This window comes from Oncorhynchus gorbuscha, linkage group LG18 (genome assembly GCF_021184085.1).
Source record: "Oncorhynchus gorbuscha isolate QuinsamMale2020 ecotype Even-year linkage group LG18, OgorEven_v1.0, whole genome shotgun sequence".
Taxonomy (NCBI): domain Eukaryota; kingdom Metazoa; phylum Chordata; class Actinopteri; order Salmoniformes; family Salmonidae; genus Oncorhynchus; species Oncorhynchus gorbuscha.
The window spans coordinates 62,156,091-62,169,073 of record NC_060190.1 but is presented as its reverse complement, the minus strand read 5'-3'; the positions used below and the strand labels follow the sequence as shown (position 1 = coordinate 62,169,073).

The 12,983-nt window shown below is 38.8% G+C and overlaps 1 protein-coding gene across 4 annotated transcripts in view; it reads right to left on the bottom strand.

Annotated features, from left to right (window-relative positions):
* Nucleotides 1-2,371: 2,371 nt before the first annotated feature.
* The window catches only part of LOC124002349 (microphthalmia-associated transcription factor-like), a 49,775-nt gene continuing 39,163 nt past the window's right edge, over nucleotides 2,372-12,983 (bottom strand). For 3 of the 4 annotated variants that reach the window (XM_046309718.1, XM_046309719.1, XM_046309720.1), the window contains 8 exons: nucleotides 5,510-5,737; nucleotides 5,185-5,280; nucleotides 4,904-5,021; nucleotides 4,577-4,660; nucleotides 4,148-4,201; nucleotides 3,948-4,023; nucleotides 3,635-3,782; nucleotides 2,372-3,487 (listed from right to left, as the gene is read on the bottom strand). In XM_046309718.1, coding sequence (XP_046165674.1) covers nucleotides 3,086-3,487; nucleotides 3,635-3,782; nucleotides 3,948-4,023; nucleotides 4,148-4,201; nucleotides 4,577-4,660; nucleotides 4,904-5,021; nucleotides 5,185-5,280; nucleotides 5,510-5,737 — 1,206 coding nt within the window. In that variant the 3' untranslated portion in view covers nucleotides 2,372-3,085. Of the gene's footprint in view, nucleotides 3,488-3,634; nucleotides 3,783-3,947; nucleotides 4,024-4,147; nucleotides 4,202-4,576; nucleotides 4,661-4,903; nucleotides 5,022-5,184; nucleotides 5,281-5,509; nucleotides 5,738-6,207; nucleotides 7,249-12,983 lie in introns of those variants that run through there. The other variant, XM_046309721.1, reaches the window with a different exon arrangement.

The window sequence follows — 12,983 nt, the reverse complement described above, 5'->3', positions numbered from 1 at the left end:
AGACTCCTGAACAGGTAATCAAATGGCTACCCGGACTATTTGAATTGTGTTGTGGGGGTGCTTTGCTGCAGGAGGGACTGGTGCACTTCACAAAATAGATGGCATCATGTGGAAGGAAAATTATGTGGATATATTGAAGCAACATCTCAATCTGTCAGGACGCTAAAACTTGGTCGCAAATGGGTCTTCCAAATGGACAATGACCCCAAGCATACTTCCAAAGTTTTGGAAAAATGGCTTAAGGACAACAAAGTCATGGTATTGGAGTGGCCATCACAAAGCCCTGACCTCAATCCTATAGAACATTTGTTGGCAGAACTGAAAAAGTGTGTGCAAGCAAGGAGGCCTACAAACCTGACTCAGTTACACCAGCTCTGCCAGGAGGAATGGGCCAAAATTCACCCATTTTTTGTGTGGAAGGCTACCCGAAACGTTTGACCCAAGTTGAACAATTTAAAGGCTATGCTACCAAATACTACTGGGAATGTGATGAAAGAAACAAAAGCTGAAATAAATCATTCTGTCTACTATTATTCTTACATTTCACATTCTTAAAATAAAGTGTGATCCTAACCGGCTTAAGACAGGGAATTTTTACTAGGATTAAATGTCAGGAGATATGAAAAACTGAGTTTAAATGAACTTGGCTTAGGTGTATGTAAACTTCCGACTTCAACTATAGTACATAGTACAATTAGCACACATTATGCAGTTAAATTAATTGTTCAAAACAACTGGTCATCAGAACTCGGAAATCTCAGGCTTCTGACTACAAGACAACTGGGAACTCGCAAAAAAAACGAGCTCCGACCGGGAAAAATCTTTGTTGAGGGCATCTTTCTAGAGCTCCTACTTTCCGACATGAAGGTCACTGATGACATGATTTGACCTTGTTTTTTCCCGAGTTCCCAGTTGTCTTGAAAGTATGTAAGTAGTAGGCAAGCCAGATTTCGGACGCAAAAGGTATTTATTTATTATAATTTTTTAATTGGGGGGGGACTATCTTAATAGACATAGGAATGACTAAAACTAAATTAAATATGACGTGTTGGGTTACATTACCAACAGTATTTACTAAAGGGCTATCTCTTACAGTGAATCACGGAACAACACCTCTGACCTAAATAGCTTATAACATCTCCCTCCTGAGCACATCTGGTGTTTGGGTTCAAGTTAAAGATAAGATGTACCCTTGGCATTAGGATATCAGGTCCTGGTTAAATAATGTAAACAAAGCCAGTATATTAAGGACTTCGGTCATGCTCTGCATGATATGATACTCTGCTCAGCTCACTGACTAACTGAGGTTGTGAGAGTCTCTCAGGTTGTTTAAAGAACATTGGTGCAGTGACATTACGTTATCAGGGCCTGTCTCAGTAGAGCAAAGTATTATTGATGTATGGAATGTTGGGTTTAAGTGTATAAAGTGTGTACCGGTGGACGCTGCTGAGTATGAATCTGGTGTGGGGGAATGAAGATGGAAATGTTAGACAAGTTGCTAAATTGGAAACCATCAAGTTGAAACTTTAGAGGGAGGAAACTACACGATTCAAGGTTGCTGAGATCACGTCTATTAATTCTGATCACAGTGGCTGAGTTGAAAGCCACAGCAGAATCCAAGGACCTTAGTTAAAACTCCCATCTGATCATGGTTAATTTGATATAAGTAGGAGCCTAACAACTCCTGATCCTGGTTAATTTTATACGAGTAGGAGCCTAACAACTTAATCTGATCCTGGTTCATTTCTATATGAGTTGGAGCCGAACAACTCCATCTGATTCACAGCAACCTTGTTCATGAGCAGGTCCAAAGCCTGGCACAATACCTCAGCTAACCCTTCATGGGTGGTACTGTAAGGCGTTACACAAAATCTCAGCTAACCTGTTAACGGCGATACAGGTTAGCTGAGGTGCTATATGCACGTGCTATGTTCACATCAGGGGAGTTTAGCAAAACAAGGTTGCTATATTCCAGTCAGCGGAGTTTAGCAAAAAGTGTTAGCCTATGTTATGTATAAAAACATACAAAAATGTATTATGTCATGTTTTGTGTGGATCCCAGGAAGAGTAGTTGCCGCTTTAGCAGTAGCTAATAGGGATCCTAATAAAATATTAAATACACAGAGGACCATGTAGTGGTCTTATGGAAAGTTATATTAGGAATTGATATTAGTCATTATAAAGTTTATATTAGGGATAGTAATGTCAGCAGTCTGACATTCAAAAACAATGGTCGCAGGTGCTCATTCTGAGCTAAATATGTGTCATTGGTTTGACCTGGACAAAATATTATCTTCATGTGCATTACAACTTTCTATGGGGTAAGAGCAACGATCTAAATTATATGGTTGAGATAGCCAAGGAAATAAAATGAATTCACTTTCAATTTAATACTTAATTAAAGGCCTACTTCAAAACACTAAATCACAAAATATGTATATTTACAGTGTTTTGTACAAATATCTTCACTTTAGATATCACCACGTCGGAAACAAAGTTCATCAACCGGTTGTATTCATTGAAATTGTATTCATTGTTCCTGAAAGTTGTTTCTAGTCGCAAATAATATTGTAGGTTTCAAACCATTGCTTCTAAATTTAAGGGTAAAAATGTGTCTTATCTCATCTTAAAATCTTGGTGAAATGTTATTATCAGTTAATTTAAGTATTCAACTAAATATATATTTCTCTATGATGTCTCACAAAACAAATGTTTTAAACTAATTCAACAAATGGTCATGATATGAAAAAAAGATAGAAATATTACACATAAAATACATTATTGCCATGTTATTGTGCACTTCCTGTCAAATAATTCACATGAAAAGTGAACGCTACAGTACAGTGAAATCTCAGCAGTCACCTTAGGCAGGGTAGCCTAATTTGAACAACGAGATTTGATTCCAGAAAGAGACACAATATTGTAAAACAAACAAAAACAAAAGACAAAACTTCTGAACACAATGGGAGGGAAAATCCCACTGTCTTTATCTCAAGGAATAGGCCATAGCAGCACCTAGCGTTGGCTCCAGTAATAACAATGCTACTTTATAAAATGTCAGTGTGATTTGAGCTTGTGGGCAGTGCTAACAACCATGATCATTCTCCTCCATGCTTGAGCTGCTGCTACGCCTGCTGCTGCTGTTGGAGGTGTCTGGGGAAGCTGAGGACAGAAGGGGGTCATTGGATGATATGGGCGACAGGGTGTTGTCCATTAGAATGTCCTTCAGTTTAGTGGATGCTTTGCTGGAGCCATATGCCCCTGGGTCACCTGCATCCACAGGGCTGTCGTTAAAGTGGATGGTACCGTTGTTGAGGTCCAGTGTGGTGGGAGGGGACATGTCGGGACCTGGCTGCTGGTACAGGTCTGAGGGACAGTCTCCTAAGATGGGCTCCTGCTTGATGGCTCGGGCTATCAGCTCAGAGGAGCAGAGGGAAGACGACGGCAGAATTGCAAGACCATGAGCCCGCGCCTGCATCTCCAACTCCTACACAGAAACACACACAGAAAACACATTAACCCACAAAGAGTATTAAAGTACACATTCCAAAGAGTATTAAAGTACAGAAGTACAAAGGTTTTCCCTCAAGGCGCCCCTGTACCATGCCCACTGGCTCCCTCTGGAATGGCGTACCTGTATGCGCAGCATCAGATGGCGGTTGGCATGCTCCAGCCTTCTCTGTCTAAGCTCCACCTCCTTGGCTCTCTGCTGCTCCCTCTGCAGCTTCCTGATGTAGTCCACTGAGGCCTTCAGAATGGTGCCCTTATTCCAGCGCATGTCCCTAGGGACCGCGGGAGACAACAGTCAGTGCATACATGTAGTGTACATGTAGCAATTAAGCAGATCCTTAAACTACATTAACCTTTATGCCATCCGGAAGCAGCCAGAGATTTTTGGTAGATAAAAAAGATGAATATCCAAAAGTGGTATAAACTGTGCTACTTACGGATCATTAGACTTAGGAATCAGGGTTCCAAGCTCTTTGATTCGATCGTTGATGTTGAACCTTCTCCTTCGTTCAACTACAGGGCGAAGAGACAAAAATGAGGAATCAGTTAAAGTATCGTGAGGATCTGCAAATCAACTCTTGAAAAAGATCAATGTATCCCAAATAACTGACTACTCCTCTTTGCCATAGAAACTCACTTAAGTTGTGGTTGTCCTTTTTTTGTCTCTCCTTGGCCATCGCTCGAACCTCAGCTTTTGGGCGGAAGGGAAACACTTTTGAGTGACAAAAGAAGGTGTCCTATTCCATATATACTCAAGATGATTACAACCCATTTCTGGCTAAATACCATTCATGTTAGCTATCTTTGCTACAATTTTACTGAGACAGTATATAGATCCATATTGTGTTATATTTTTCAATATGCACAAAATACTTCACAGAGGCCTTTAATGCTGCATTTCATATAACATACACAAATTATCCAATCTGAGGTAGATTATTATGAATTCCCATTGGCATTTTAGTTCAGGTACATTAGTGAGCTGCCATGAAAATAGTTTCATAAATGTATTAAAATAATTCAAATGACAATGGCTTAAAAATCTGAAAATCTAGTCACAACGTACCAACTGGAAAGCCCTCGGGCCTTTGGTAGTTGTCAAACTGGCCATAGGATCCAGTATTGTCCAGTACGTGCATCATGCCAGGAGCTGGAGTATTGACAAATTATTTGATCAATTTAATGTATAGCTAACAGTATATTTATGCATTTTACAAATTGTACACAATATTTGTGCATCTTTGCTTCTTTAACTGTCACTACAATGGTTTCACAAATTGAATATAAACATCTTTAAATATTTTTTAATTTGAAAGGGTTGAAATTATTAATATGGAGCTGCTTTGCTGAGGGTGTTAAAATGTGTTATACCCGGTAGACAAAAAACATTAACCTGAGAATTCCCTTTTGATGTTGGATAAGCTACCAGGGCAGGAGTTACTGATGGCAAGTCCATTTGGGGGAAGCCCTTGATTCCCATACATGTCCAGAAGGTTACCAGATACAGGGAGCTGAGGAAATGAACAGAACATTCAATGATTGCAATGCAACAAGTAAGAAAGATATTTATATTCTATAGCATAAAAAGCCTATTCAGTAAATGTGTTGTAGGGCCTGTAGCTATTCCACTCATCACTTGAAAAGTTGTTTAAATTGTAAAGGATGTCAACTTACTGTATTAGTAACCTGGAGTCCTGGGTCCATAAGTCCAAAAATATCCTCATTATAACTTGTTTCCAAGCTAATAATGTCATCGATGACATCATCCATCTGTAATAATGATGGAAAACACATTTGAAACCAACCTATATAGTAGTACCAGATTTGTATTAAAATAATGTTCTGATAAACAACATTGAAAGATGTACCAGAAATCTACATGTATTTTGTAATCAGTTTGCCATTTTCATGAAGTTAGTTATAAATCCACTGTGAAATCCAAATGAGAAACCAGGGTGAATGGTACATTGGATCTCTGTGGCATCTCTGTTATGCCTACCTCCTTCTCGCAGTTGGAGCTGAGGGTCAGCAGGGCCATGGGGCTGTTGGGGGCACTGCTGCCTGGGCCGGGGGGCATCCCGTGCTCCGGGGGCTGGCTGGGGCACTGCAGGCTTCCGGCCTGGCTGCCAGGCTTACCCCCAAGGGTTGTGGACAGGTACTGCCTCACCTGCTTCCTCTGGGCCTGCTGGATGTGGTACTTGGTGGGGTTCTCCAGATGTGTCTGTACCTTGGTGGGGGAAAAGGAGAGACATGGAAGGCGATTAACATTTTTCAGAAGTCAGTTTTATTCAATGTCAGTATTGAGGTAGTCATCTTATCCTATGGAAATGCATAGTTATCCACTGAAATGTGGCTTTGTAAAATGTTGTCTCACAATACAGATCTTTGACATTGTGTGGGTTGGTTTTCAGACTAGAATGCATGCCCGAAGATCAACACACATGGATGTGACACAATCAGAAACAATGGACGGAATCATTTCAATCAGCGCCTCCAGTTATATGCCTCTTTATTTATATTACTCAATGACAGTCAATTATACAACACACTTAGGACATTGTCATTGATTAGTGAACATTTCTGTTATATTATTCGAATTCTCAGAACAAACATAGTATTGTAATATACTATAAATATAGTAATACTGCATCCTGATAGAAAACCAAACCAAAAAAACAGTTCAGTAGCACATCTCACCTGGTAATGGCTGTATTCAAGCATCTCCAACATATTGTAATTTGTATGATAGTATGTATCAGATATTCCCTTGTTCTGGTCAGTCAACTGTGAGGACACAGGGCTAACATGAAAATAAGAGGACAGACTTGGTCAGTTGAACTTATTAAAGGAAAACCCCTCATGAGTTATGTAAGTTAGGAGACAGGGGGAGGATACCAGGGCTCATCCTCCCTGTGTTGTGTTGTTCTAGTTAAACTGAGAATTTATGTCTTCACAGGGTTCATTTGACGTCAACATCTCTGTCTCACAAAGGACCCTTTCTGCTGGTGGGTTACTAGTCTCCAAACTGAAACTCGCTCACGGCTAACTAACGTTTCATCTTTAGTTCCGCTCATCTAGTATAAAACACAATTTGTTCTGAGAACACAGAATACAATTGACACCACTGTTCCATTACAAACAGCATATGAAAAGATAAATCCCAAAATGTAGCAGCATTTTTAAACAGATTGTCCATCCCCCTACCAACTTTTGGTGTTAAGTATTTAAGCATTAGTCTGAGTGGTTCGCAAATGGTGTGCCAGGATCCACTAGTCAACTAAGTCATAGCCAGTTCCTACTTAGTCTGCCACTTAAGAGGCCACTAGGGTTAAAAATACAAAAAATGTGCCACAGGCATGGCACAATAATGGAATCACTGCTGGCTTGAAACCTCTGGAATATGACATTACCAGAAACAAATATAACTGTGTAATTAAGAACATTAACATTAACATTAATCTATGCCAAAGTTCAATAGTTGATCCAGATCACTAGGCCTGTATGCTAATAAAGTTCAACACTGCTTAGTGACATTTGTTATATCTGGTTTTCAGAAGACACATGGCCATTCATGGTTCCAAAACCATGTCAAATATAAATAAATAAAGACAATATAAGTAGTTGTATCTAACACAAGGAGCAACTGTACTGTATATAAATGAATCAGTTAAGATTCATATAAACAGCATATTCTCACTCTCACACCCTTCTATAGAAAGAGCATTGGTTTTGACTGGTTTTGGCCTGTCTCTGCATGTGTATAGAAGCTATGAGCAAAGTGTGAGTCTATATGCCCACTGGGATTTCCACTATGCAAAAAACAAATCAAATATTAGCTAATTTATAGAACTATTCATTTTTAATATAGAGGAATATGCAACCAAAAATTGTAGAATAAAAATAAATCAAAACAATGAATCTACAAATTATTCCAAAAATCCTCATTAGAAACACCCTTTCCTCCAAAATATATTATCATAAATGTTGAGCTCACATCTGACCATTCTATTCTAACAAAGCTGGCCCATTATTCTGGGACAGTAATTTAGAGTTATACAGCAGGCGTCATGCCTGGAGCCAACACGTGTGATGTTGCACACATCTCTCTCTCTCTCGCTCTCTCTCTCCACATTACTATTAGTAATTAGATGTAGTTCTTCTCTAGCTACCTGTCAACAGTATATTATGTTGCCACTCCTTGCACCCTTAAGCACATACAGTGGATGCCTATACATACATGCTTTCACACGGGTCATAGTAATCAAGTTGTCATACATTAAAGTATTGTTTTGCTTGAATGTACTGCTTTAAAATATCACACAGAATGTAGAAACATGTGTGTGCAGACTGTGCACATATCAGTGTCTATTGCCTTAGTTAAATAAAGGCTAACACCACACCCTCACCACTGACCAATCAGATCTACCTGACAAAGACTGTGTATACTGAGAATGAAGAAGGAACCCTTATCAAAACATAAATAAAACTTAGAAAGACTCCACAAGGCACATGCTTGACCAGTAGCACTATACAGTAATTAATCTGTCTTTATCGTCCTTTATACATTGTAGGCTTTGGATTTATCCGAAAAACCACAATAATACGTTTGTTCCAGGTTTATTTAACCATTGTACAAGTTTGTTAAAGGCCCAGTGCAGTCCAAAGTGTGATTTTCTTGTGTTTTATACAGTGGAGCAAAAAAGTATTTAGTCAGCAACCAATTGTGCAAGTTCTCCCACTTAAAAAGATGAGAGAGGCTTGTAATTTTCATCATAGGTACACTTCAACTATAACATACAAAATGAGAGAAAAGAAATTCAGAAAATCACATTGTAGGATTTTTATGAATTTTTAATGAACTTATTTGCAAATTATGGTGGAAAATAAGTATTTGGTCAATAACAAAAGTTTATCTCAATAATTTGTTATATACCATTTGTTGGCAATGACAGAGGTCAAACGTTTTCTGTAAGTTTTCACAAGGTTTTCACACACTGTTGCTGGTATTTTGGCCCATTCCTCCATGCAGATCTCCTCTAGAGCAGTGATGTTTTGGGGCTGTTGCTGGGCAACACAGACTTTCAACTCCCTCCAAAGATTTTCTATGGGGTTGAGATCTGGAGACTGGTTAGGCCACTCCAGGACGTTGAAATGCTTCTTACGAAGCCACTCCTTCGTTGCCCGGGCGGTGTGATGGGATCATTGTCATGCTGAAAGACCCAGCCACGTTTCATCTTCAATGCCCTTGCTGATGGAAGGAGGTTTTCACTCAAAATCTCACGATACATGGCCCCATTCATTCTTTCCTTTACACGGATCAGTCGTCCTGGTCCCTTTGCAGAAAAACAGCCCCAGAGCATGATGTTTCCACCCCCATGCTTCACAGTAGGTATGGTGTTCTTCAGATGCAACTCAGCATTCTTTGTCCTCCAAACACCACGAGTTGAGTTTTTACCAAAAAGTTATATTTTGGTTTCATCTGACCATATGACATTCTCCCAATCTTCTTCTGGATCATCTAAATGCTCTCCAGAAAACTTCAGACGGGCCTGGACATGTACTGGCTTAAGCAGGGGGACACGTCTGGCCCTGAAGGATTTGAGTCCCTGGCAGCGTAGTGTGTTACTGATGGTAGGCTTTGTTACTTTGGTCCGAGCTCTCTGCAGGTCATTCACTAGGTCCCCCCGTGTGGTTCTGGGATTTTTGCTCACCGTTCTTGTGATCATTTTGACCCCACGGGTCTTGCGTGGAACCCCAGATCGAGGGAGATTATCAGTGGTCTTGTATGTCTCCCATTTCCTAATAATTGCTCCCACAGTTGATGTCTTCAAACCAAGCTGCTAACCTGTTGCAGATTCAGTCTTCCCAGCCTGGTGCAGGTCTACAATTGTGTTTCTGGTGTCCTTTGACAGCTCTTTGGTCATGGCCATAGTGGAGTTTGGAGTGTGACTGTTTGAGGTTGTGGACAGGTGTCTTTTATACTGATAACAAGTTCAAACAGGTGTCATTAATACAGGTAACGAGTGGAAGACAGAGGAGCCTCTTAAAGAAGAATTTACAAGTCTGTGAGAGCCAGAAATATTGCTTGTTTGTCGGTGACCAAATACTTATTTTCCACCATAATTTGCAAAGTATTTAATTAAAAATCCTACAATGTGATTTTCTGGATTTTCTTTCCTCATTGTGTCTGTCATAGTTGAAGTGTACCTATCATGAAAATTACAGGCCTCTCTCATCTTTTTAAGTTGGAGAACTTGCACAATTGGTGGCTGACTAAATACTTTTTTGCCCCACTGTATATATTTCCACAGGTTGTAATAATATTGTGAATTTGTAAAAATGATAATAATACCCTTTTAGTGTAATAGCTGTTTAAAAAGAGCACCTGAAATTTCTGCCTGTTTTGGTAGGATGGAGTTTTGGCCTGCCTGGTGTTATCATCAGGTGCAAAATTATCTAATAGGACATAAGAATAGAATAAGAGTTCCAATAGAATATCATAGAATAGAATAAGAAAGAGAGTCCCAATAGAATAAGAAAGAGAGTTCCAATAGAATAGAATAGAATAAGAAAGAGTTCCAATAGAATAGAATAAGAAAGAGAGTTCCAATAGAATATAATAAAACAGATATTCCAAAAGCATAGAATATAATATAATAAGAAAGAGAGTTCCAATAGAATAGAATAGAATAAGAAAGAGTTCCAATAGAATAGAATAGAATAAGAAAGAGTTCCAATAGAATAGAATAAGAAAGAGTTCCAATAGAATATAATAAAACAGATATTCCAATAGCATAGAATAGAATAGAATAGAATAAGAGTTTCAATAGAATATAATAAAAAAGATCATTCCAATAGCATAGAATAGAATAGAATAAGAAAGAGAGTTCCAATAGAATAGAATAGAATAAGAAAGAGTTCCAATATAATATAATAAAAAAGATAATTCCAATAGCATAGAATATAATATAATAAAAAAGATCATTCCAATAGCATAGAATAGAATAGAATAAGAGAGTTCCAATAGAATATAATAAAAAAGATAATTCCAATAGCATAGAATAGAATAGAATAAAAAAGATAATTCCAATAGCATAGAATAGAATATAATAAGAAAGAGAGTTCCAATAGAATATAATAAAAAAGATAATTCCAATAGCATAGAATAGAATAGAATAAAAAAGATCATTCCAATAGCATAGAATAGAATAGAATAAGAAAGAGAGTTCCAATAGAATATAATAAAAAAGATAATTCCAATAGCATAGAATAGAATAGAATAAAAAAGATAATTCCAATAGCATAGAATAGAATATAATAAGAAAGAGAGTTCCAATAGAATATAATAAAAAAGATAATTCCAATAGCATAGAATAGAATAGAATAAGAAAGAGTTCCAAACCTCTCTGCCAATAACAGCTGGTTTTCAGTATTCCCCTCCCCACTCCAATCACTCCTAGACAGTCATAGCAAATGTGTTGCTTGAGAAATTGCTCTTTGCTAAGAAGCTATTTTGTTTATTTTGAACATTTTAACTGAAAACAATCACAGTAAGGTGCTTAGTTGTCACCCAGAAATGATTTGACATTGAGATAAAAACAGCTGCATTGTATCTTTAAGTTCTGCATGCCCTTCGAGCCATGCACACCATAGTATGCTGCACTAGTCGAGACGTAATTCTTGGAAATAACCCTTGAAAAGAAAAATGGAGCTCAATATCTTTAACATAGAATGTCCTTTCTAATTTAGGAACTTCTGTTTACTAAGCTGTTCAGCGCTGTACACCATTATGTCAAAGAGACAAACATTGTTCTGAATGGGTCAAAGTGTAAACCAAAAAAATAAAATGTGTCTTTCTCTGTCTGAAAAAAAGATATGAGGATAGAAGCCTAGTCATTACAACACACTAAACTGCTGGTCTGAACATGCATATTTCCCCATCGATGTCTCCCAACCACATACTCATTTAATTGACTAGAGAAGTATACAAAATGTCTGTGCTAATAGTGCCAACTCTGTGAACCCTTCCACGGATGGGAGGTGAACAAGTTGGTGAAGGAACTGCGCAGCCGTGAGTCCAAATTTATGAGGATCCTCACACGAGATAAAGCGATGTCAATAGCCGCTCTAACTAACGTAAAGGTCTACCATTCCATCCTAAACAGTATCATGCCTTTGTTGGGATTACTGGAAACCGTGACTTGGAGTGGAGGAACGGCCTTCCAGATAGAGATAGAGAGGTGAAGCACATGCAGGGGAAGTGCCCTACGGCCTGGCAGAACCTTCACCGATAATAACCCAGAGAAAGATCTCTTTGTGCTAACATAGTAGAGGACGTCTTTGTTCCGCCCTCATTTTGTGGCCTTTTCCTTCAGCCAAACCTTTGGGTTAAGACACATACGTGAAGAAGAGCAGTATTCCTCATCTCCCCACAGCGACTTTACCCCTCTTTTATTTATAGCCTCTTCGCGAGACGGAGGTTTATCACCTACTTGCAGAGAGCACATGGGCTTACATGGATGGCTATAGCCACTGGCTGCTATGATCACTTGGCTCCTGTATAACTACTTGTACACACTGCTGAGGAAAAGCTCTTGACTATTTATCAAACTGCATTGAACAAATGTTATTCTCCAACTAAAGTAACTTAAAGTATAGTTTACTATACATTACCACCTCACATTCTTCTAATCAGAGAGACAATGTAACTATTATGTTTATTTCAGAAATCTGTGTAGGGTATCATAACCCTACTATTGACCTGCAGACCCTTTCTTGCTCTATGTTAAAACTGTCTGTTGTCTGGATGATAGCCCCTTTGCCTAAAATGGGATACTCTGAGGTCTTATCCTAACTTGAGACATAAGTGTTCACATGCATCAGTCTGCCACTAATCTTGTATTCCCATGAAAATTTGACATTAGGGTGCCCTGGTGCCATGCAGTCTAGAGCATAAAACTGGACCAGAAACCAGTCAATTGACACAAGAGAGGTTCATGCCCCATGATATATTCCTAAATGACCCTTCAGGCTTCATATCACCAGTCCTGGCAAAACCTTATGGTGGGGTGGTGAGTCGGGAAGCAGGTTAAATGTTTTAATAAAACAACAAAACCAAGAACACGACACTAACATAAGGCATAACGCTGATACACAAGAACAACACCAACTGGTGAGTGAACCTGGGAGAGTGACATACACTGCTCAAAGAAATAAAGGGAACACTTAAACAACACAATGTAACTCCAAGTCGATCACACTTCTGTGAAATAAAACTGTCCACTTAGGAAGTAACACTGATTGACAATACATTTCACATGCTGTTGTGCAAATGGAATAGACAACAGGTGGAAATTATAGGCAATTAGCAAGACACCCCCAATAAAGGAGTGGTTCTGCAGGTGGTGACCACATACCACTTCTCAGTTCCTATGCTTCCTGACTGATGTTTTGGTCACTTTTGAATGCTGGCG